At 56.1% G+C, this 24,449-nt stretch overlaps 4 protein-coding genes across 4 annotated transcripts; 2 read left to right on the forward strand and 2 right to left on the reverse strand.

The window, feature by feature from the left end:
- Window positions 1-6,360: 6,360 nt before the first annotated feature.
- LY79DRAFT_507984 (ABC transporter) lies at window positions 6,361-11,224 on the forward strand (the record flags this gene model as incomplete). Its single annotated transcript, XM_060553882.1, has 3 exons — window positions 6,361-6,688; window positions 6,763-9,309; window positions 9,378-11,224. The coding sequence occupies 3 exons, from the start codon at window positions 6,361-6,363 to the stop codon at window positions 11,222-11,224; spliced, it is 4,722 nt and encodes a 1,573-aa protein (XP_060418255.1).
- Window positions 11,225-15,016: 3,792 nt separating this feature from the next.
- Window positions 15,017-17,494, reverse strand: LY79DRAFT_587471 (ATPase; the record flags this gene model as incomplete). The annotated part of the gene is made up of 3 exons (XM_060560775.1): window positions 15,017-16,261; window positions 16,320-17,266; window positions 17,317-17,494. 3 exons carry the CDS (start codon window positions 17,492-17,494, stop codon window positions 15,017-15,019), a joined length of 2,370 nt encoding a protein of 789 aa, XP_060418256.1.
- Window positions 17,495-18,338: 844 nt separating this feature from the next.
- Window positions 18,339-20,080, reverse strand: LY79DRAFT_386652 (autophagy protein Apg6). Its single transcript, XM_060552905.1, has 2 exons — window positions 19,938-20,080; window positions 18,339-19,874 (listed from the first exon to the last, which is right to left on the reverse strand). The coding sequence occupies exons 1-2, from the start codon at window positions 20,020-20,022 to the stop codon at window positions 18,475-18,477; spliced, it is 1,485 nt and encodes a 494-aa protein (XP_060418257.1). The 5' UTR covers window positions 20,023-20,080; the 3' UTR covers window positions 18,339-18,474.
- Window positions 20,081-20,921: 841 nt separating this feature from the next.
- On the forward strand, window positions 20,922-24,195 carry LY79DRAFT_700834 (centromere protein Scm3; the record flags this gene model as incomplete). The annotated part of the gene is made up of 2 exons (XM_060564913.1): window positions 20,922-23,546; window positions 23,606-24,195. The coding sequence occupies exons 1-2, from the start codon at window positions 20,999-21,001 to the stop codon at window positions 24,193-24,195; spliced, it is 3,138 nt and encodes a 1,045-aa protein (XP_060418258.1). The 5' UTR covers window positions 20,922-20,998.
- Between the last annotated feature and the right edge of the window lie 254 nt (window positions 24,196-24,449).

Below are 24,449 nucleotides of genomic sequence, written 5' to 3' on the forward strand. Positions count from 1 at the left end.
CGAGGGGGAGGTTGAGCGTTACTACGAAGCTCGGTAAGAGGAAGCTCGAAAGATTGGGGTCGGTGTTGTGGCCCGCAGCTCTTGCAGCAAGCAGCGCAGTTGGTCGACGGCTTGCGCAGCTGCCAGAGGGCCAAGGTAATGGAGGATGTGTGTGTGCGGGTGTTTATGCGGGTGTGGTTCAGGTGCTGGTGCTGGTGGTTAGATTGGTGGGAATGGTGTGTGCGTACGAGTGTTTAGTATAGGTACCCCAACGTACGTAACGACAAGCGAAGGGGGAAGAGGTGTGGAATTGTCCCCGGAAACAATGAGAGAAGAAAGGGAAAATTGGGAAGATGAACAATTGGACTTGGCAAGGAATTGTCACGAGGGGCCTAATAATGGATGAAAGGTCGTTCCTGAGCGAGCAGGGCAGGGTTGCGGAGTTTTGGGGGGGGGGGGGGGGGGGGATGGTTTGGCTGGCCCAGTGTCTCCCGGCGGACGGTTTGCAAGGAAGCTCGGACGGGGGGGACGGGCCTTCAACGCAACAAGAAACAGCAAAGTAAGGTAAGCTAAGCTAAGCAAGTAAGAAGCAAGCAAGCGAGCAAGCGAGCAAAGCAAAGCAAAGCAAAGCAAAACAAAGCAAAGTAAAGCAAAGCAAAGCAAAGCAAGCAAAGCAAAGCAAAGCAATGGACGCGCTGCACGACGTGACTGTGATCTGCCTGTGGATTCATCACCCGCAGGTGGGGGGTGTAAGGCGAGATGAGATGTTGGATCGGAGAGGGAGGCCTTGTTGCAGCTGCAGCGCAGCGCCCAGCATCGGCACCAGTGTTATACGTGTATGGTGTGCGTCGTATGTGTGTGTTCGTACATATCACCTACTTACCTACCTTAGGTACGGATACCTTACCTAGGTAAGGTAAGATACTACTCCCTATGTAGGCAGGTACCTATGTAGGTTAGCTGACCCGGTGAGGAAAAGGTGCACAGGGAAGCAGCCGGTCGCAGGCCGTTTCCGACGGGTGGTGGTGGTGGTGGCCAATCGGAGAGCTCTGTCGCGAGACTGGCCAAAAAAAGCCCACACACAGACTTTGGGGCCGTGAAACCTTGGTTTGGTTGGCTGCCGCAGCTGTTTTCCCAAAGCAAAACCGGCCCTCTCTCTCATGGTGCTGGAACCAGCCTTTTTATTATAATCATCAACACTACGGAGTATTACTATTGCTTTGCTGTTGTTGCTACTCTCGTTTCATTTACCCGTGCCTCGCCTTCTGTCTCGTTCTACTCTGTTGCCAATTTCATTTTTATTCTTCTTCTTCTTCTTGATCCATCCTTCTCTTTCCCGGTACTCATTTCAGCCGAAACTTGGCCGAAGCCCCGGTCCCTCTCCTTTTTCTTCATCAACATGATGCCGCGAGCAAGGAATGCGGCCGGCGTCCCCGCCTTACCCGCCGCCCGTTGACGGGAGTCGGCGGTCCTTCATCCACCATGACCTACCTTGTTGCTGGGCTTGGAAAAGTTTAAACGCCTATACCCCCCGGTAAGCTACCGGCGTTGACCTCGTCTCATCCAGCCTCTCCTTGCGCCCTTGCAGCGTGATATCTGATGTCTCTCCCTTTGGGCCGACGAGGCTCAGCCTTTGGTCCAAACGACAACCCTACCCTGCATTCCTCTTCCATCGCTGAAGCGGTCAGGGGGGGCGGCCAGCCAGTCTCATCTTACTCGACACGAACTCTCAAGCATCTGGCAGACTGTCTAGTGAGTGAGTGAGTTGACTGGTGGTCGCTACAGGGCTGACGCGCTCCGCCAATGAGCGCATGTGTGATGCAAATTGCCTGATGGAAGACTCCACTGGCCTCTCCACCCTTTCTGGCCCCGGCTGTTCGTGCGCATCCCTTGGCCCTCCCACCCATCCGGCAACTCCAGCTGTTTGAGCAAAACACACAAGAGCCTCATTGATCATGTCCACAGTGTAGCAAGAGCCCGAAATCGGTGTGCAATGGCTGTGTGCATATCTGGAAGAAATAAAAGAAAAAACACTTCCCCGGCCATCACGCCAAACTGCAGTGTCGCTGGACCGTGTGTGTCGGTGCTAGTATTTTAGCTCATGTGCAAAACTCAGTCGAACGGCGGCCCGGTCTGGGCCGATGCTGGCCATTGGCCTATCCTGCCTACCAAACCAAGCTTTGGGTCCCGATGCGCTGACGAAAGCCTCCCCGATCCGAGAAAGTCCTGCGAACCTCGGTGGAGAATACATAGCATCGGGACCTCGCCCGTCTTCGATCGTCCGCGCCCATCTACGATGCATGCCGAGCACGGCTATCCGCTCCGCCCCGATCAGGGCCAGAAAATGGACTGTTCGATTGTCTGCCCTTCGGCCGGGTCGAAACGAAGCACCGCCCCCTCCACATCCATCTTGATGACTCTAACCTTCCTCCCCGCAGCCGCCACCTCCCCGGTGTCTTGCTTACTGTTTTTGACTCATCCGCGCGCCGGATTGTCTCGATATACAGAGTACACGCAACCTGCAAGACGCTGGCGGTGAGCAACGCGGCACAGCGCGGCAGGTCTCGAAACCAACCGCCCAATCGCAGACGGCCGAGGAGCCTCATCAGGCCGCCCCACGAACCGTTACACCGCGTCGGGCGTCCGATCTGCCCGCTTCTTCAGTTTGCCATTCGGGAAACCTCGAAAGAAGAAAAAAAAGTGTCTAAGAGGAATTACCGTTCGACCGCCTAGCGCGCTAGCGCGTGCCTAGACGCAACTGCCGGCCCAAGCTCGACGTCGAGTGACGCCCCTCGGCTGTCGTCCATACCTTGCTGGCAACGTGACGCGCGCTAATTCCGGCAGCGCAATATGGGCAACCAACTGGAGCAGTGTCCCGTCTTGTGTCGGCCAAATGTTCGTTTCGAAACATGGACGCCGTGTTTTGTGTGCGCCTCTTTCGAGTGGCCGCCCACCCGCCCACACATGCCCAGGAGCGCCCAAAAAGGCGACATCAGCTCCGGAATCAAGATGTCGTGAAGCGGCCGCAGTCGATGTGACGGGCGTGATCTCCAACCGCAGCGAGATGGTGTCAGTGTTTTGCCGGGTGGTGTTCTGCGGCACGGTACTTGTGCGGCCTCACTTGCGGCCTATTGTTGCTGCGGTCCCATTCGACGGTTGTCAACGCAGCAAAAGAGAGGCCAAACATGAACGGAATGAGTCAATGAGCGAGTACCTAATTATCCAGGTAGGTAGGTAGTTGCATCAGTATCAGGTATCAGATGCACTAAAGAAGGATGGTGTGTCAGCAGCTGCCTAAAAAGCTGCAGTCCTTCGCGGCAGGTGTGGTGTTCGAGGGTAAGCTTTCCTATCTAGGAACTATGGACAGTATGTGTGGTAAGGAGCATGAGAAGGAGGAACTTGGATGTTCGCCACCCCGTATCAAAGGCCCCCTGCTGATGTTGATAGCAAGATAGTGGCTGAAACTCTCTTTCTCTCTATCTCCCTCTCTCAAAACACAAGGAACGGAAAAGAGGCAGGGAACGTCGAAATCGAGATGAGAGAGGGAAGAAAGAAAAAAAGAAAGAAAAAAAGCCTACGCGGGCCGCCAAGAAGGATACCGCGACCGCGCCCTGCAGAGCGTCAGCAACAGGCGGGGGGGGGGGGGGGGGCACAGCGTAGTAGCGAGCCGAGCCCAGGCCCAAGGGGTTTGCCGGCGGCTTTTCCTCTCACGGTGTGTTAGTCTGACCGCCCCTTCCAGTTGTGCACCTGCGGCATAGCCCACCGTTCCCCGGTTCGCGCAAATTGCAGAGTAGAGCCTTCCACACACACAGCCCGCGCATTCTCCTCTCCTTCCCGATTTAGCCTATGACTGTGTCCCAATCACAAGTATCCGCAGTCCAGCATATCTACCTACCTTACTCCGTACATTGTACGGTACAGCAACTATGCACGTCTATGAGTCTTTCCTCGGCTCAGCTCCAACGAGCCGGCCGGATAGCCCGGCAGCGCGGCGGGGACGACGTCTCCGGGTCTCGTCTCGTCTCGTCGTCAGGTCCCGCCCGCCTCCCCCCCTTTCCTCCGGCGCAGGAGTTCTGTGCTTTGCAAATTGACCTCAAACTCAGGTCTAGGTACTACATAGTAGTTGCGTCGCCCGCCACCCCTTGAAGTCACAACACAAGCCAAAGCCCGCGAGGTCAATGAGGCCAACGAGGCCAACGCATGCTGCAGCTAACTCAGTTCACGAGGATCGAGTTGATGGCAGGACACGGGGTTCATGGCAGCACGTCACCCAGCACGCCGGCTTGGGGACGCGCACTAGGTCATGTTAGTGCAGGATGACTGCATGTGGGGTGGAGCGCTAACAAGGCCCCTCTTCGAGACGCGAGGCGGAGGTCTCCTCTCCCCCATCCATCCATCCACTCATCAAACAATCTCGCTCTCCCACAAACACACTCACACCCCACCATCCTAGCTGTATCATACACTTCAGGGGTCTAGTGAGGAACTTCTGCCAAGTGGAAACCCGCTCGACACCCTCCATGTGGTATCGCTTGGGGGTTTTTTTTTTCTTCTCTTTCTTTTGGTATCTTTATCTTGCCCATTTTTTTTAGTACGCTTTTTTTCCCTAATCCGTCGGTGACTCAACCGGTCAGCCACAAATGACCAATTGAAATTTCGGCCAATCATCGTCGCCCGGCCGTGGGCTGCTTCGTTATGTCCTTGAAACCAGAGAGGCTGGCAACGGTGTGGCCACGAACGGATTCCAGATACGTCGACTCGAGTCGTGTAGTGCCGTGTGGTGCCGTATCTCGCACATAGAGAAAGAGAGAGAGAGAGAAAGCTAGGTCGACTGGCTCGGTCAGCAACAAATCCAGCCATGGCTGTTGAGATGTTGGAACATGTCATCATCGGCGACGTTGCATTGGCTGCCTGGTGTTCTTATAAACCCGAGGAGTCACAGGTCCGAGTTGCCAGCGCTGGGTCATCTGCACAGGCGCGGCAACGCAATGCAGGTCGGCGACCCGGGGCGATGGATGGCGAGAGCTCAAACCGCTGCTTTGAGCTGCATGGTTTTGATGGACAAGACCAAGGAAGGCTGGAGGAACGCAACGAGATGGCGTGGAGACGGTGTGGGGGGGGGGGGGGGGGGGATCCAAATCCATATGCAGATAGTTAATCCCGGTGAGCGAAAAGCGGCATGGCGTGGGAGCAGCAACGAGCATGGGTGAAGGGGATGGATGGGGTCTCTCTCTCTCTCTCTCTCTGCAAACCATCCACATGCCGCTGACTATTAGCCAATGGCCGTCTCAGTCATTCCGCAGTTGCGACGCGGCTCAAGGTTTCTCTCTATCCGCTATACCTCAGTCGCTTTAGGCGGTAGCGCTGCTAAGCTAAGCTTTGCGGGAGGACTAAGTGAACAATACATACCTTTTACCTTTCTTTATCTTGACTACGAAGTTAGGTAGGTACCTATGAAAAAGTCAACGTATTGGCTGTCTGCCTGGCTCCCTTGTCTGCCTTCCTTCTTCTATTAAATCCTGAGGCTTCCCCGGCCATTGTCTTGGCTCGCCTGTTTGCCGCTCTCTCTCTCTCTCTCTCTCTCTCAGCCCCCTTCCCCTCCCTCCCTTCCGTTCCGTATTTGCCTGTCTCAATTCCTGGCTGCCGCATCCGTACCCGCGCGCCCGTGTCCCGAAAGCACCGAGCGTCTGCCGCACCCGCTCCATTTTTGCCTTTACGAATGAATACGGCAGCACGCGCGAAAAAACGATCGACGTTACGAAACGAAACTTTGAGACGGACGCCCACCTCCACCGGCTCCGTTTCGGCGCCGCTTGTCGTCCTCCGAAACCCTGTATTTCCAAAGACCTTTTCTAAACGACCAGTAAACCTCAATTCGAGGCCTGACTTTTCTCTTTCTCTCTCACTCACATACACACACACTCTCTCTCTTTCTCCTGGACGGTGAAGCCGAGAACAGCGCAAGCATTCCGCGCGTCTCAACCCGTCCCGCCGTCCGATAAATCTGACAGAGTCGTGACCAACGCCAACACCCTCTCGGCTTGCCGTCTAGCGGGGAGTGCCCTTACTCGAGCTTCCTGGTCCGGTCTGGGATCCCGAGAAGCCCGACACACTTTACCGATTTGGCCCTTGGCCTTAAACGGCGGAATCAGCTTACCAACCATCCTTGTGGGCCCTGACCAGCTCTCGCTTTTTTTGCCCCGTCGCGCTCAAAAGCCGTTGTCAACCGCCACCTTCGGAAGGACTCGAGAAAAGAAGGAGCAAAAGTCTTACTCGCCCAATCGCGGCCCCCCTTCCCTCAATTCTTCAACTCGACCCCGAGAAAAAGAAAAAAGAAAAGGAAAAAACGCCACGGGCTGCTGCCAATTATCGAGCTCCATCATGCAAAATGAACCAACCATGCTGATCGAGGTCGGAGCTGCCCTGGGCGTCGTCGCTCTCACCTCGGTTCCAGCCCTTGTAGGCCTCGTCAAGCAGTTCCGAACCCGCAGGCCCAAGGACCACTTCTACGAGGATGTGGACGGAAAGAGCACCGCCGAGTCTTCGGCTGCCTTCTCCAACCGCTGGCCCAAGACCTTCATCTTCCTGTTTGCCTTGCTAGGCCTGGCCGTGTCGTTAGCCAACTCCATCGTGTCGATATCCTCGTCTCACACCGGCAAGTTTGACAGTTTGTTTATCGCGGATTGGCTTGCAGCCGGTATATGGGCATGTTACTGACCCCCCATCCCCCAACCACCTCCGTCTTTTGGCGCTCAAATGCTGACTCGAAACAGGCCCTCTTAGCTCTTCAGGCCGTGGGCATCGTCGCGACCAATGACTCCGTCCACGCCTACAACCTTGGCCTGTGGCTGTGGTTTTCTGGCCTCGTCTTCGCCGCCGTCCAGGTCCTGCAGGACACGGTCGTTCTTGACCACCTCTTGGAGGACAACCCCGTCTCTTTCGGCCTCAAAGTCGCAAGCCTAGTCCTGACCGTCGGTATTGTCGTGACGGGCGTTGCTCTGCCCAGGAGGCCGGACGTCTACTATAACGGCAAAGTTGTGGACCGCATCAGGACAGTGCCAGCTTACTCCCGTTTTACCTGGGGCTGGGGTGCCGAGATCATCGACCTAGCTACCAAGAAGAAGGATCTCGATGCGTCCGACCTCCCCAAGCCCGACCACTTGACCAGGTCGGAGGACTCGGCTGCGGCATGGAAGGCGTACAACTTCGACTCCGACTCGAACCTTTGGTGGTCCATTATCTGGGCCTACCGTGTGCCTCTCTTCATCCAGTGGTCCATCGCCATCTCCAAGGCGTTTTTGAGCTTCGCCCCGTCGTGGATCACTTTGCAGATTCTTGAGGCCCTCCAGCGTAAACAGCATGGCGAAGATGTCCCCATGGATATCTGGATCCTGGTCTTCTGGCTCGGCCTCGCCATCTTGGCCGACGCCTGGGCCGAGGCCACCATGTTCTGGCTGTCTTGGGCCGACCTGTGCATCCCCCTCCGCGGCACCCTGTCCGCCCTCGTCTTCGAGAAGTCCATGCGGAGGAAGAACGTCAAGGCGGCCTCCAAGCAGGAATCCGAACCCGCCGAGGACGAGGCCAGCAAGAAGGACGGCGACAAGTCCAAGAAGGACGACGACGAAGAGCCCGAGGAAGACAACGTCCTCAAGTCAAAGCAGGCCATCATCAATCTGATCGGCGTTGACGCCAAGCGCATCTCCGACTTCTCCGGCTTCCAGTTCCTTTTCCCCTCCAGCAGCGCCAAGCTGATTGTTGCCGTCTGGTTCCTCGTCTACCTGCTCGGCTGGGGTCCCCTCTGTGCTGGACTCTTCGCCTGGGCCATTCTCCTCCCCATCAACTTCACCTACGCAAAGGTCTACTCCAAGGCGCAGGACAAGCTGATGAAGATCCGTGACCAGAAGCTCGCCGTCGTCAACGAGGCTCTCGTGGGTATGCGCCAGATCAAGTTCTCCGCGCTCGAGCCCCAATGGGAGAAGCGCATCCTCGACGTGCGCGAGAAGGAGCTCGGTGCGCTCTGGCAGGTCTTCAAGGGCGACACTGTGCTCTTCGGCATGTGGATCACCAGCCCCATCGCCTTGGCCGCCGTCTCCCTTGCCGTCTATGCCTTCCTCAACGGCACCTTGATCCCCTCCGTCGCTTTCGTCAGCATAGGCGTCTTCAAGAACCTCGAGGTCACCCTCGCTGTCATCCCCGAGCTCATCACCGACGTCATCGACGCCAACATCTCCGTCAAGAGAATTCAGGACTACCTGAACGGGCCCGAGAAGACTCAGACCGTCACGGAGGGCCCCGAAGTCGCTTTCGAGAACGCCACCATCGCCTGGCCCGTCGACGAGGAGACCAAGGACGAGGACAGGTTCATCCTGCGCGACGTCAACCTCACCTTCCCCGCCGGCGAGCTGTCCGTCATTTCCGGCAAGACCGGCACCGGTAAGAGTTTGATGCTGGCAGCCATCCTCGGAGAGTCCGATCTCCTCTCCGGCACCATCTACGCGCCCAAGCCCCCCGCGAGGCACGAGCGAAACGACGACAAGGCCAACCCCGGCAACTGGATCATCCCCAGCAGCATCTTCTTCGTCGGCCAGATCCCCTGGATCGAGAACTCCACCTTGAAGAACAACATCCTCTTCGGTCTCCCCCTGGACGAGGAGCGCTACAACAAAACCATCGAGGTCTGCGCTCTGAAGAAGGACTTGGAGATGCTCACGGACGGCGACAAGACCGAGCTGGGAGCCAACGGCATCAACCTCAGCGGCGGCCAGAAGTGGCGTCTCACCCTCGCCAGGGCCATCTACTCGCGCGCCGGCATCCTCGTCCTCGACGATATTTTCAGCGCCGTCGACGCCCACGTCGGCCGCCACATCTACGAGAAGTGCCTCACCGGCGAGCTCTGCCAGGGCAGAACCCGCATCCTCGTCACCCACCACGTCGCGCTCTGCGAGCCCAAGACCAAGTTCCTCGTCGAGCTCGGCGACGGCACCGTCCAGCACTCTGGCTTCCTGTCCGAGCTCAACGAGGACGGGACGCTGCAACTGATCAAGAGCCACGAGCAGTCCTCCCAGGAGATGGAAGACGAGGAGGGCACCGCCGTCAACTCGGAGGAGGCATCCGCCATCGAGCCTGCCGAGATCGCCGAGCTCAACGGAGACGGCGGCGTCCTGAAGAAGGTCCCGTCAAAGGCTGCGCGTCAGTTCGTCGAGGACGAGGCCCGCGAAAAGGGTTCCATCAAGAAGCACGTCTACGCCGCGTACCTGAACCAGAGCGGTGGCTGGCCCTGGTGGCTGTGTGGTTTCGGACTCTTCGTCATCTACCAGTTTGTCGTCATCGGTAAGTGTCTCGTCACAACGCCCCATTGAAAATAATCCGTTCATCTTATACTGACGCACTCGCAACAGGACGATCATGGTGGCTTCGCATCTGGACTGGCGAATCCGGGCAGTCCGTCAGCGCCTCCTCTTTTCACCACGAACCCCAGCACCAATACGCCTACGCCCTCACGCTCCAGCACAGCGAACTCCACGTGCCGCCGCCGTCCGGCACCGTCAGCGTCACCATGGACAAGGACACCCTCTTCTACCTGGGCGTCTACGTCGGCATCTCGGCCTTCTCCGCCGTGCTCGGCACCGGTCGCTTCTTCTACTTCTTCGTCATGAGCTACAAGGCCAGCCGCAGCATGTTCGAGGGCATCACCAGCACCGTCCTCCGCACCCCGCTCCGCTGGCTCGACACGGTCCCCACCGGCCGCGTCCTCAACCGCTTCACCGCCGACTTCAACGTCATCGACAACCGCCTCGGCATGGACCTCTCGGGCGTCTTCGGCGCCATCCTCAGCGTCCTCGGCATCTGCATCACCGCCTTCTACGTCTCCCCGGTCATCATCCCGCTGGCCTGCGTCCTGCTGCTCATCGCCGTCTGGATCGCCTCGCGCTACCTCGCCGGCGCCAGGCCGGCCAAGCGCCTCGAGAGCACGACCAAGTCGCCCCTCTTCGACCTTTTCGGCTCCACGCTCGTCGGCATGATGACCATCCGCGGCGCCGACAAGGCCCAGGTCTACATCGACGCCATGTACGCCAGCCTCGACGACTACGGCATGGCCACCTGGCACCTGTGGCTGTTCAACCGCTGGATGGGCTGGCGCATGTCCGTCATCGGCGCCTTCTTCTCCACCGCCGTCGGTTTCGTCGTGCTCGGCACCACCTCCATGGACGCCGCCCTCGCCGGCTTCACCCTCTCCTTCGCGCTCGAGTTCTCGCAGGCCATCGTCTGGTCCATCCGCCACTACGCCAACATCGAGCTCGACATGAACGCCGCCGAGCGCGTCGTCGAGTACTCGAACCTCAAGACCGAGGACCAGGGCGGCATCGACCCCCCCGCGACGTGGCCCACCGAGGGCCGCCTCGAGGTCAAGGACCTCGTCGTCAGCTACGCCGACGATCTCGCCCCCGTCCTCAAGGGCCTGACGTTCAGCGTCAACCGCAACGAGCGCATCGGCGTCATCGGCCGCACGGGCGCCGGCAAGTCCTCGCTCACCCTCGCCCTCTTCCGCTTCCTCGAGGCGCGCTCCGGCAGCATCCACGTCGACGGCCTCGACATCTCCAAGGTCAAGCTCCACGAGCTGCGCTCCCGCCTCGCCATCATCCCGCAGGACCCCGTCCTCTTCTCCGGCACCGTGCGCTCCAACCTCGACCCCTTTGACAACCAGACCGACGACGACCTCCGCGACTCCCTGCAGCGCGTGCACCTGGTCGACTCGAACCCGCCGACACCGCGCAACGCGCGCTCCGACGCTGCCGCCGACGGCGACGACGCCGGCCCCAGCGCGGCGCCCTCCATCGACGCGTCGCAGAAGAACACCAACGTGTTCCGCAACCTCAACTCCCCCATCGCCGAGGGCGGCGGCAACCTCTCGCAGGGCCAGCGCCAGCTGCTCTGCCTCGCGCGCGCCATCGTGTCCCGGCCCAAGGTCATGGTGCTCGACGAGGCGACGTCGGCCGTCGACATGACGACGGACGCGCTGATCCAGCGCTCCATCCGCGAGGAGTTCAACGACTCGACGCTCATCGTCATCGCCCACCGCCTGAGCACCATCGCCGACTTTGACCGCATCCTGGTGCTGAGCGACGGCGCCGTCGCCGAGTACGGCAGCCCCAGGGAGCTGTGGGAGAAGGACGACAGCGTCTTCAGGGGCATGTGCGAGGAGAGCGGCGAGAAGGAGAAGCTGAAGAACATCATCTTTGGTTGAGAGAGAGGATTGGGGGGATGACGCCGTGCCCGGGTTGGAGGCGCGCAAAAAACAAAAAAAGGATATATATCGCGCGTGTCTGTGTTGTATTGTGTGTTGTTGTTTTCTGGTTCATTGTATCCTTGTCGGCGCGATTCCCTTGTTATTTCCTCCCCCCGAGTCTTTTCAAAAACGCAAAAGATATTTAGACAAAGAGTGGTATAAAAAGTCGGACTTTTGCTCGGAGCAAATGGTCCCGCAAACCTGTTTTTAGTGAATACAAAAGAAAAACCAACCTTGAGAGATCAATCGTTTGGCCCCTTTCCCTCCCACCCAACTATTGGATGAAGCTGAGGGTTGTCACTCGTGATGACATGGCGTCAGGCCTATCGTGGAGAGATTTCCCAAAATCCCACGGCACAAGAGCGCTCGTTGGCGAGAATGAACCTGCCATGGGTAGCTTAGGTCTTATTTCTAGGAACGCCGCGAACCACGGATGCACTCGCATAGGAATAGTAATTGGCAGTACCTACGTCACCCGTGCTCGGTGCTGCTTAGGATACAAACCACCTTAGTCACCCCGTCCTCAAGGCAAATAACTATACTTGTTCCCGTACTATCTGAGAAATGCGGCGTCCCGGGGGGCTATTCTCCAGGATTGGTTTGGATGTAATTAGGAGTGGCACTTTTGCGGCAAGGGGCAATCAGTATCGTTGTCAAAGGATATTCTGCACCTCAGCTGAGTTGTGTTTTCCGGGCCTTCTCAAGGCCGCTCGGGTACACCATAGGCACTCAAGGTAAGCAAACAAGATTAGGTTTCTTTTAGATAGATGGAAACACAGGACCATGGGGTTTTGCAGACAAACTCGTGACTTAGCACCTGTGGCAACATGGGGATGACTCTTCAGGCTGCTATATCTTGTGCACTTGTGACTGTGTTTTCCTGCACCCGTCCATCCTTTACTAACAAAGAAATTTTGTTTTCACATCCATCTCAGACTCCTTTGTCGATTGCCTCACCTGCCTCAAGGTGACGGACCCAAAGTACATTCCTTTCCCATTCAGAGCAGGCACCCTCAGCCGGGCAGCAACACATTCCTCCCCGTCCTCCTCCTCCTTCTCCTTCGTCGTATATACATTATCGTTCTATATCTTCCCACACCCACATACAGGCATGGATACCCCACCACCGCGGCTGTGGTCTACTGTGCCGAACAGCGTTAAGGATCATCCACTCAGCCAGAGTGGCCTGTCATCTGAGCTGTCAGCAGACAATTACTCCGATCTTTACTCCGATCCCGTGGAAGTCACAGAAAACATCTTGGATCGTTATTCCAAAACTTAACAGGCCGGCGACAAAACCTGTCTAGTCCTCGGCACATTTCAGTCACAGCTCCGGAAACGCGGAAGATTGGCTTTGATGACCGACATCAAGACCATCGTCACGGACAAGCCAAAGCTCGCTTCGTTCGCACGTTACCTATACGACACAATTCTCAAGCCGATTAGGTAATGATTCTATCTAATCATGAGGGTTGGGATGAGGAATAGGATGCTGATGCAGATTTGTAGCGCTGTCAGCTCCCACAAACAGGGGGCGACCAACTCGCTCTGAGTTCCGCTCTCGGTTCTGTCGGCCAGTCGGGTCCTGAAATTGATAGAGGTTAACACAACGTGAATTAAGACGTAGTTCAGATAGGGGGGCTCCTTAAGCGATAACGATCACTCTGGTGGGCTCTTCTCCAACTGGCAGGTTCTGAGGGCGTCGGTGATAGACGCGTCGATTCAGCTCCCATCTTCAGTCCCAAGGATGTCCACACCGGGATGTTGAGGGTCATCTCGATTCGCTGCCCAGAACGACACTTGATGCAACCTACGTTGGTATCTGAATCCGACTCCGTTAAACATCCATTGGGCATTACTGTCTGCAAGCGAGATCCAGACACACAGAAGATCATGGACCTCCTCACGGAGTTTCAGGACATCTTTCAAGACAACGGATTCGGTTGATCACTTCCGGGTCGGGTCCTCTAGCCTCCGAAGGATTCAGGTCCAAAATGGCAGACAAGGGCGTTTCTGTTGTCATCGCACCAGCCCAAGCCCATAAGTCTGTTAACATAATCAAGGTTCACAACAAGCTTATTCAATCTATCCTTGGGAAACAGGCCCTCAGAACCTGCCAGCTGGAGAAGAGCCTACCAGAGTGATCGTTATCGCTCAAGGAGCCCCCCTATCTGAACTACGCCTTAATTCACGTTGTGTTAACCTCTATCAATTTCCGGACCCAACTCATCATGTGCTTTTCTCAATACCGTAGGGACTTGATGCGGAAGGAGGCAGAGTTGTTTGTGTCCCTGCCATGAATGCCAGAGCTTGTCATCCTCCACAAAGTAGTGGGCTGCTTCCCGGCATGTCCACGCTGCTTTGTACTTGAAGTCGAATCTGCCCTGTTTTCTGGGTGCCACCATCAAAGCCAGAAGCCCCAAACGCTCCTATGACCATCTCAGAGCCCATGCAGGTTGTCGGAAACGATCACTTGGGACCCTTCCCAGTCACGACTAAAGGGAATCGGTACCTCCTGGTGTGGATCGATTATCTGAGCCAGTCGAGAGTCGGAAGCAGGGTGGAAATGCCTGGTGACTGGGTCTCGAGCCTTTCATTAATAGTGAAACTTGCGGGTCCCAGCAGTCATGCCGCTGATATCTCTGACGAGTCGCCCGACGCCGAAGCTGCGGACTTGACCTATATCGGGAAAATGCCACTATCTGGTCGTTGAACAGATATCGAAAAAGTCCACTCAAGCAAGACATTCTCAAACGAGACGGTTTCAGATGCGCGTTTTCTCGCGCTTACGACAGCGATAGTGCTGAGAATGGTCTCGTTCAGCAGCGCGCTGGCGTACGTATTGGACACATAGAACTTGCGCACATCTTGCCTATCGGACTTGGCAAGTTCAATGAAAATGATGGCCGTGAGACGGAGGCCGTCGCTGAAATCTGGTATGCCTTCTACCGATACTTCCCCGAGGGGAAAGGCAAGATTGGGCCGGAGGTGGTACACAGTACACATATTTAATCGAGTTAGAATCGCGACCAGGTTTTGTATCAAGGGATCGCCAGCAGCAAGTCTTCCACCAGGCACAAAGCCACCAGGGTCGTCTTATGCCTTACGCTGCCAGCCACGACCTTGACAGCATCGACGACTTCGGCCAGGTCTCGCGTAACCCGTGACTCCTATATCATGTCTCTACCCCTCCACGGGGCCGACAGCTACTTCGATTTGCGGTAGCCAACCCAGAGGGTGCCTTCTTCGCCGTAAATCGCGCCTTTTATGATGACACAAGCACAAGCTATCATCGACAACGCCAGTCTACAGTAGTCACTCTCAGGACCACGGTCAGATCCTGTACTACCCCTCACCCCACCCCCGGCTTGTAAAAGCCTTTTTGCACAGGAAAGCCCAAAGAGTGCTTGTCATAATAGTGGCGGTGCCTTCCCTGTCAGTACGGTTTCCTAAAACAGTCGCAGCTCAGTCAATACACCCAACACAGGTTTGGGAGAGGCTCCATGCCACGGATGGTTATTACTATGGCCATAATTGAAACACAAGTGATAAAAGTGGTGTCTTCCAGTCGTAAATCGTCATGTGTGGCGTTACACGTAAAGTCGAGACCGCCTACGCGGTGCTCAGTATCCGATGTCCCTGATACCGATCTGATAATACGCTTCGTGACCCAGAAGTAGGGAAAACGCCTAAAATAAAACAAATAAAGTGCCCCCCAGTCATAGACAGAACCTCCAACGTCTGGAGCTCTTAGTCAGAGAAAATCTCTTCGTCCTCGCCCTCGCTCTCCCCAGCCTCCTCGCTATCCCCGTCATAGACGTTGCCGCTGCGCAGATAGTCCCTGAAGCCGCGGCTCATCTTGACCACGGCCCGCAGGTGCTTCTCCGTGATGCAGATGCGCTCGTTCCCCTCGTCGGCCGCATCGCTCTCGGCGAGGGCCAGCGCGGTCTGCAGCGCGTTCCGGATCTCGCGCCCGTTCCAGCGCAGGGCGCGGACGTCGCGCGAGTCGTAGGCGTACTCCCTCGTGGAGACGGCGACCCGCACGCGCCCGCTCGAGTCCCTGTCCAGGCGCTCAAAGTTGTTGGCCCAGATGCGCTCGCGGTCGACGTTCGTCAGGTTCTTGTAGTGCAGCGCGACGTGGATGCGCGACGTGAAGGCCGCGTCGAAGGCCTGGACGCGGTTCGTCGTCAGGAAGAGCACGCCGCGGTAGTACTCGAGCGCGCGGAGGAAGACGGAGACGAGGCCGTTGCGCGCAATGTCCTTGGCGCGGCGGCGCTCGAGATAGACGTCGGCCTCGTCGAGGAGGACGAGGGCGCCGAAGCGCCGGCCCAGCTCGAGGAAGTAGGACAGGTTGTTCTCGACGCTGTCCGAGTCGACGCTGAGGTCGCCCGACGTCAGGGAGATGAGCGGCCGGTTGGTCAGCTCGGCGACGCACTCGGCGGTGCACGTCTTGCCGACGCCAGGGGCGCCGTGGAGGAGGAATATACGACCCTCGCCCTTGTTCCTGACGAAATCGTTGGCCCAGGGGGACACCTTGCTGGAATCGGCCGCGGCGAACTTTCCGATGAGCGCCTTGACGGTCATCTTGATCTCTTCGTCGAGGACGAGGTACTTGAACGCCTCGCGGTCGGTGACTACGGGCTTCAGGTACTCGAGATTCAGATGCCCCCAGCGTCGGTCGCCGAGGAGAAATCCCGGAATGACCTTGCTGCACGCGATGTAGAAGATATCATTGGTAGGAGCCGGCGAGCCCTGGAGTTTGATGTTGTCAAATTCGGCAAATGGCGAAAAGTCTGTACGGTCGGTCTCAGTATCACACTCCTCGCAGCCGCAGCGTGGAAGGAAGTGAGGCAGGTGGTCTCGTCCCGGCGGGGACGCTTGCGGCACCCCGTATGGCAGCCTGCATGGAGGTGGCGGAGGAGCGTGTCGGTTCTCTGGGGCACGCATGTTCAGTCTCTCGTATGCCTCAGCGTCACAGATCACGCGTCCAGTCATCTGAGATTCGTCAGTCCAAGTGCCAGACAAAGGGTGCCGCTAAGAAGGAAGAGCATACATAGCCCGAGGGTCCGCGAGATATAGGCCACCCGTGGACTCCTGGGTAGGCCTGCACAAGCAAGCCGTCGTATTCCATGTACGTCGGCCGCTGCAGAAGTTCCCAGTAAAACTTTCCCAACCTGACCTGCTTCTCCAGCATGGCTTCAGGGTCGCCTGGGAACAAGCTCGCAGGTATGACGCTGAGCGAGTGTATGGCCTGCTCACCGTTCCACGAACGGATGAACATTTCGTCCATTGTTCGTATGATTCGATTATGCCCGAATTCTAGGAACCAAGAATCGACTTGTAGCTGACGGCTACGCCCGTCAGTTGCGACATCCTGAAACACCCTACTAAGGACGTGCGCTTCCCAAAGATCGTTCTTCTTGACGTAGACGACCTCGCCAGGCTTCAGAGCCATCCAGTAGTTGTCGAAAGTGGCCACTGGGACGCTCCGCTGGTGTCGCTCTTGCTCTTTGCGGATGGAATCCCCCACCGTCTGCTCGATAAATCCCAGGAGGACATCCACATGCTCCGCTGTCAAGCGAGCGTACTCGGAGGAATGGGTGCCAGGCTGGTGGTAGCGGTACCTTTTCAAAGCCTCGCGGTGGTGTACGATGACGCGGTAGGGGGCTTCGATGGTGACTTTGTCTCCAAGCAAGTTGACATTGGGATAGTAAGCCACAACTGCCTTGAGGGCATTGATGAGGTATTCCGAATGAATGATCATGTATGTTCGTATGACCTTGGCGGGTTTCACGCCACTCTCATCCTCGCTTTCCGAAGATGACGAATCGAAATAATTGCTATGACGGTGGCCACGCTTATTCGGAGGTTGGGGCATCTTGACATTGGTCGACACCTTGGTCACAATCTCAAGGATTGACTTGATGCTGGAGCTGTGGGGTTCATTGATGGCTTTTCCATAATCGGGTATATCTTCGAAGGGAGTAACGCTCTCCTGGCCTGTTCATGTTAAAAGGGTCCTTGAGAAATGTGACGGAATCAGGGCTTACTGTCAAGAACTTTGCCACCGAAACCTAGGTACTGCAACACGTAGAGGATGTCTGCTGTTGGCTTGTTTTCGGATTTCTCTTTGAGAACCAAGGCTTGATTGTCTTTCGATACGCCTCTGAAACCAACCTCCTCGAAGCTGGCTGTAGAGGCATTATCGTCGTCGACGATCTGCAACATGTTGTTAGCATTATTACACTACTTTCTGTCCAGGCGTAAGCTGTATGCTTTTCAGCAAGCCCACCTTGTCAGTCTGGCCGCCCATAATGGTCAACGTGAGTGTCGCCTTTTTCAAGATAGGAAGCACTTCGAATGAAGATTGAGATAAAAGAAGAACAGGATACACGGAAGCAACCCAGTCAGGCTCCTGAAGGGGGAGCTGTGCTTTTGAAGCCTAACGACTTGTTGCGGCTCTTCATTCCATCAGCGAGCAGCAGCGGCAGAGCAGGCTGTAGGCCAATGATCAAGACACAGACTTGCATCATCATTGGAGCAGAAGATAGGGCGAGCAGTCACCCCGCATCGAGGCATCGATGGCTGCCTCACAATGAACGATTGGCGGCCGAGAATGAAGTCGCACTGGGCTTGCATGAGGCTTATTGTGGTGTAAGACAACAGGCAACCAGCCCCGCTTGGAGCTCGAATGTGCCCTGTTGCCTGAAAATTCGTGAGCTGCCGATAGGCATCCATGCTGACTGGACTCCAAGCAAAGGAGAACCTGGGTCCGACTCCGATTCTTCTGAGCCCAGCCTAGCATCTGTCAAGTGTACCAAGCCCGAATTCTATTCTGACAATCCCCTCCACCATTACCAGACCCTGAAAATGGTATTCGTAACGGGCGTGGCGGACATTGCCGCTCAGGAGAATGGGCGGATGACGGTGCTCTGAAATGTAGACCGACGGCGACAGCACAAATCCTTTGCCCCTGCAAGCTATATTGGCCGTGACACACAACAAACCATGTATTTGCGAGCCTGCGAAGAAAGCTGTCTAATTACCCAGGCCCAAGGGGCACGGAGAGCATTACCTGCTCCCTCGGAATGCATGCCCTGAAATGTGATCCCCCCAACTCCTGTAATCCTCCATGGCGCTTGATATGAGCGCCGCCTTGGCCCCGAACCCCTTTAACTCCATTCCAAATGCAAGGGATTTGCAGGTGATTATTGATTACTAGCAGCCCTTGCGATCGTATTGACGTTACTGGCATGCGCAAGCAAAAATTTGCAGCACGTCAGGGTAAGCTTGCACGCCTTCGTCCAGCCGTCATCCTGAGCAATACCGAGCTTAATGCTCACGTCCATGATCTTGTCGCCTTCGATCTTGTACGGAAGACTGAGCGGATGGCCGTTGGCTGCCGTCTGCCTATGTACGAAAGCACCAAGCTGTCGCACTAGTTCAAGGAACGCAACCATGGCGTTGTCGAACTTGCGGTGCATGAAAGTCAGACCCAGGGGCAAATCTCCGTTGGAGAAAAGCTCCAGGACGTGCTTCTTCGGGGCCGGCGGCGGCGCGTTTCGGTGCGATCCTAGACGGCTAGCACTGGGGGACGCCAGCTCGTATCGAATGATTTTCGAGGTGCTTCCCATAGGCTGCGGCTCGAACCCATCGAACTTGTAACCTAGCTTGTCCGCCACGGTGACTAGCAGAAGAAGCGCATGTCCCCATGCCGCGTTGATCTCAGGCCAATCGACTGGCTTGTTGGACAGCCGACCCAGTCTCAACCCGTTGATGGTAGCAAAAGTGCCGTCATGGCTGATACAGAAGGTGTCATTGTAGACGTTGGAGCGTTGGAGCTTCTCGAGAAGTTGTGCGTCGTTGTCAAACTTGGAGTTGGTGCTGTCACGCTCGTTTTGGAAGTCGGCAAGCTTCGTGGCGAAGGCATTGCGCTCGCGCCAAAACTGCTCTTCTTCGCGGTCGAGTTGCTGGGATTCCTCCTCGAGAGCGATGATTTCTGCATCCACAGCCGCTTTCTCCTTTTCCAGACGCAGAAGATCGGCCATGGCCGCGGCCTCGGCCTCCTTTGCCTTCTTTAAAGCCTCGTTCTGTGCTTTTAAGTCCTCCTCGCTGGGCCGATCACCCTGTACTTGTTTCAGAAACCCGACATAGGCGTCGCGCTCCCTTGAGGAAATTTCCAGCTTCTTTTGCAGGCCCTCTACCAGCATTTCGGTGCATTCGACACATATAGGATGATCGATATCGGATCGCGCGGAAAGGATCTCAAAAAGCTTGCTGATGCGCTCCATCTCGTGTGCTTTGCTGCCGGCGCGTTGGTCGTCTTGACCCTTGGATGCACTCTTTGCGTCACTGGCATTCTTCGCATTCGCCGAAGAGGGTTCGGGTCGCGAGAGAACGGGCTGGGCGACTTGCGATTCTGTGAGGTAGATGAAGGACATGGTGGAATCTCGTTGCGCCGAGTTGGATGGACCGCCGGCATGCCGTTTAAAGGTCGGAGAGGGCGCATTTTGGGATACTCTGTCGTAGAGAACCTTTCTTTGGCCGTCTTGAGGATGGTATGGTCGTGAAGAGGGTGTCTTCTTGGGCGGTTGTTGTGAGGATGATGCTACGTTCGTCAGCTACCTTGCGCTGTACCTGTCCCGGATGGAGGGGAGAGGGCTGTGCTGACCGACGAGGAGATCGTACGCAGCTGGATTCAGGTCCTCAAGGGAGCTGTCCAGCTTGAGTGGCGTGCGACACTTTTGACAATACATTTCGCTGTTGCGCGCATGCTTGCAAGCCTTGAGTTGCAGGTGTTGATGGATGTAGAGTGGAAGGTCTTGTGATGTCACCTAGTAAGGAAAGGGACGCATGTCCTGTGGTCGCTAGGGCCACACCTGTGGCGTGGGTCGGGTCATTGTCACCATGTATGTCAGAATGATGGCCGATGGAGGAGCGTTTTGACTGCTGTTGCGACTTGTCCATTTAGTTTCGATCTTTTCACATTTTTTTTTATTTCTTTCTAGGTAGCCTGTTACTCTCTATCCGCTCTACTTGAAGGCATCCGTCTTACGAGTTGTCGCACAGCACGGAAGGTTGCTTGCCCGATGGGCTCTTTATTGTTCGTTAGTAAGGCGGCCACCAGAGGGCGGCTTAAGGACACAATATGCATATACATGTATTCTATAAAAAATACAATACAATACGATACATGTATTTGTACTTTACCTTGTATCAACCCCCCCCCAAATTTCTGTGCATGAGGCCTAGGAACTTGTCAGTTGTCATCAACCCAGTAAATTGGTCCTTGCCCAAGGGAGTGTCAATGTCTTCCCCGATGCTGCATGGAGAGGGCCCATGAAAGTGACACCAAAGTTGTATTGGCATAGTCATGACCGTCTTCCGCTTTTCTTTGCAAGTCAAGTGGAAACCAGGCATAGCAGGTCAGTTACTTGGTCATCTACCATCTTTCGGCCATCTTTCGATTGTGGTGGAATAACAAGCTTCCATCTGGTTAGTGGTTACTATCTTTAGCGGCTCACAATGCATGTCCCTTCGGGGTGCTGCGTGCCTTTGACAACAGCAGCCCCCCACTAGGTCCGTGCGTTTCCACTCGACCCACGCGAACATTCAACTTCCCGTCGAGGCGCGTCTTCCGTCTTGCCATGTCGCCGTCCGCTATCATTGGTTTGCCTACCCCTGTTGTCTCAACAACATACTTTGAAGGGCTTGCTCCATCTCGCAAACGACATGGAGCCTCTGGCGAAAAGACCAAGGACTGGCCCGTCTCCATTGAAACAGCAGTCAAAAGAAGATGAAGATGATGAGCTCAACTACGAGCCCGATGAGGTGTCTCGGATGCGGGACCCCGGCTACCAACTCGAGCAGTCCCGTGCTTTCGCAGCCTTCAAGCTAAAGTCGACGTTCGAGCACATCTTTCAAAAATACGAAAGAGACTTTACAGGAATCGGTGACGAGATTGATCTGAGGACCGGTGAGATCATTACGGACAATGGCCATTTGTCAAGTATGCGGAATGAACGAGATACGGGGATTCCTGATGAAAACGAAGAAGACGAAGGTATGCTGTTGGAGGAAGCATTTGCCTCTGGTGACGATGAGGACGAAGATGATGAGGAGGACGAAGATGACCAAGAAGACGAACGGATATTGCGCAAAAAAGACGCAACATCTTCTTCGACAGCTCTCACACAAAAGGCAAAAGTTGATTTGCAGCATTGCTCAAGCCTTTCACGCACTTTGCCAGCCTCCAGGTCTGAATCTGAGCAGCGGCTGTCCAACCTCGGCTCAGCTCATCCATCAGCGAATGGTAACTCGAGTTCCTCTGCAAACCCTTGGGGGCGTGAACCGGAGTCTGTTGATCCGACATGGAGGGTTCCAGAGATCAACCCTCAGAAATCGGACGACGACTTAATCGCAAAACTGTGTGGAGCAAGATACCGCTTCCCTGTCAATTCAGGATCACAATCTGTGTGGGCATCGCGACAAGACAGCGAGCAGGAGAAGGCAGCGTCCGAGCCTGTTCGTATCGATATGGCGCAACTCGCTCGTGCGAGACAAGAAGCCTCGAGGATGGCAAGACAGACGTCCAAGAAAACTCTGCACGTTTTTACTGCCGATGATGACAAGGAGGATGATGTCCTAGGTGTTTCAATCGCGGACCGAGAATTCAGGAGCGAGAAGAAGAAGGAGAAGAAGAAGAAGGAGGAGAAGAAGAAGGAGGAGGAGAAGAAGGAGGAGAAGAAGAAGAGCGGAGAAGATGCGGCCAAGGGTCAAACACAAACGAAGCCCCCGTTACCAAACTCTTCGGCCGAGAAACCCAGCCGTCGTAAACCAAGAAAGTCCTCAGCGGGGGAAAAGTTGACCTCAAAGAAACAGCTTGTTCCTGCCAAGGTCCAGAAATCCAGGAAGCCCGCTCAGCTGACTGAGTCCTCCGACCAAGGAAGTAAGGAACCTCTTGTCGATGTCACCGCTCGACTGGACTCTACGCAGGGCTTGGGCGGTATTGTGACGGCTGAAGAGGTCCAAAAAAGGCCAAGACAACACATCGTCGTTGAGATTTTCTCGAAACGCCCTCCAGCACACGAGATTACGGAAGTTGAAGATTCCGAAGATATGGTTATATTCAATTCGGCCCGACAGGACACGGTGGAAGCCCTGAATCTTAATGGTTTGGCCCTCTCCGAGCCGGTTTCGAAAAGTCCAGTTCCTCAAGGAGCGCTTGTGGAAGCAGTCCCTGACGCGGCTGCGTCAGTTGAAGCAACATCCGGGAAAACACCTGCGCCACCAAAGGAGAAATTCACCAGGCACGAGATTGACCCAGCTTACGCCTTCTCCGATGATGACGACGGTATCCCTATCACGCGAGCAAGAACAAGTCGCAGTCAGAAAGTGCCCACCGCTATTCCAGTAACAGAAGAATCTACGAAACAAGTCTTCGTGGCAGGCATTCGACCCTCTGAACAAACGCTTCCTTCGGACATCTCGGGGGATCGGCAGGATTCTGAAGCACAGCCAGAATTAGTAGCAGAAAATGGCAATCCTTCGTCTACTGCCAACGAATCAGCCGATCCCGGCCTCCATCGTCATGAGGTCTCACAGGCCGCTACCGATGTTCAACCGGCCTCCACTTCTCAGTCTCCAAGAGATATACTTGACAAACACCAAATAACTGAGCAGCATGTCACAAACGAGATAAACATGGCGGGCGCAGAGAATCCTCAATCGACTGAAGATGTGGATATGCAGATTTTGGAGCTTTTAGATGAGATATATCAAGAAACGGAAGCCCACGGGAATACTTATGAGGGCGGTTGGGAAGGAAGCCAGCTCGAAAAGATTCGAGAAGATGCTCAAACAAGCGACGTACCAATACACAATGCTCGGGAAGAAGTTCGAACGGATATTACCCAGGAGGGGGTCGAAACCGAAGAGGAATGCCCAGCAGGAGACACCCTGCATGAGAAAAACAAAGAGGTTATCGAACCCTTCATCGTCCCCCTCGGCCTCGACGAGATGGATGAAACAAGCACAGCCGAGACCGATCCCGAGCCAGAAGCAATGGATTTCGAGCTTCCCATCCTCACGCCCCTGGCAGAGGCGCCGCCTCCAACAGGAGCCCTCTCCGCAATGCCCCGCCGAGGCCGTCTGTCCTCGGCAATCCACTCGGGACGCCTCGAAAACACCGCCACCTCCCCCATGCGAGGCCTCATCCTCCGATCCAGCAGCCCCCCGAGAGACACGGAGATCCCTGCTTCTCCCCTGCGGATGCCGGCGGGTCTGTCTGGCCTCGCGCCTCGGTCAGCCCCAAGCGCGAGACGACCCCCGAAACCCAAGGGGCCGCCGCCAGCCGGTCTACTCCCGCTCTCGCCTCGCAGGCTGCCGGCTTCGAGGTGGCGGACGCCCCAGAGTCACCGGCCGTCTGCCAGGCTTCGCCAGCACCCAAGCCGCCCAGGAGGAAACGGCAGTCGAAGCAGCCCAACACGCCGTCTTCGAGACGACCTCGCAGCGCGGCCAAGGGCTCGTCCACCAGGATATCCGTAATCTCCCTCCTCTCGGATGACGAAGACGACGGAAAACTCACTCCGGACCTCTTCAAGACCCAGACTCCTGGCCGCGGGGACCGATTGTCGTTGGGAGATCTCGGGAGAGGCTCCCCCTCCACGCCCGCCCTCCCCGCCGGGCCACAGGCAAAGACCGCCACGCCTGTGCAGCAGAACGTACCGAGCGGGGGCCGCGCGGATTCTGGCGCGTCCACCACGTCCAGACACCGGAAGCGCATGGCGGCGTGGGCGTTCGCTACCCCCTCCAAGGCCCGCCTCGGCAGCCCGTCGGGGTCGCTCGTCCGCACGCCGGGCGGGAACTTGCGCCGTTGCGGCGAGGAGGGGTTCCGGTGCGACAGGGATTTCTGCTTCACATGCCTGTAGATGATGAGTAGTTACTACGAGAGAAGCAAAGCAGCTTTGTTACCGCTGTGATGGGAGGATCCAGCCCGGCGGTATTGCGATAAAAAGACCACGGCGCCATCAACATATGCAGAGCTGCAACCGGTAGTAAGGGGTCATGGAAGCATAGAGTGCTTCCTCATTAGTCGCTACATCAGATGAATACCAGAGAGCTTCTGTAAAGAAAAATCGTGAAAACCCGCGTATGCAAAGTCATGGACAATGAGCCGTAAGGA

Source organism: Colletotrichum navitas, assembly GCF_030913465.1.
Source record: "Colletotrichum navitas strain CBS 125086 chromosome Unknown LY79scaffold_8, whole genome shotgun sequence".
Classification (NCBI taxonomy): Eukaryota; Fungi; Ascomycota; class Sordariomycetes; order Glomerellales; family Glomerellaceae; genus Colletotrichum; species Colletotrichum navitas.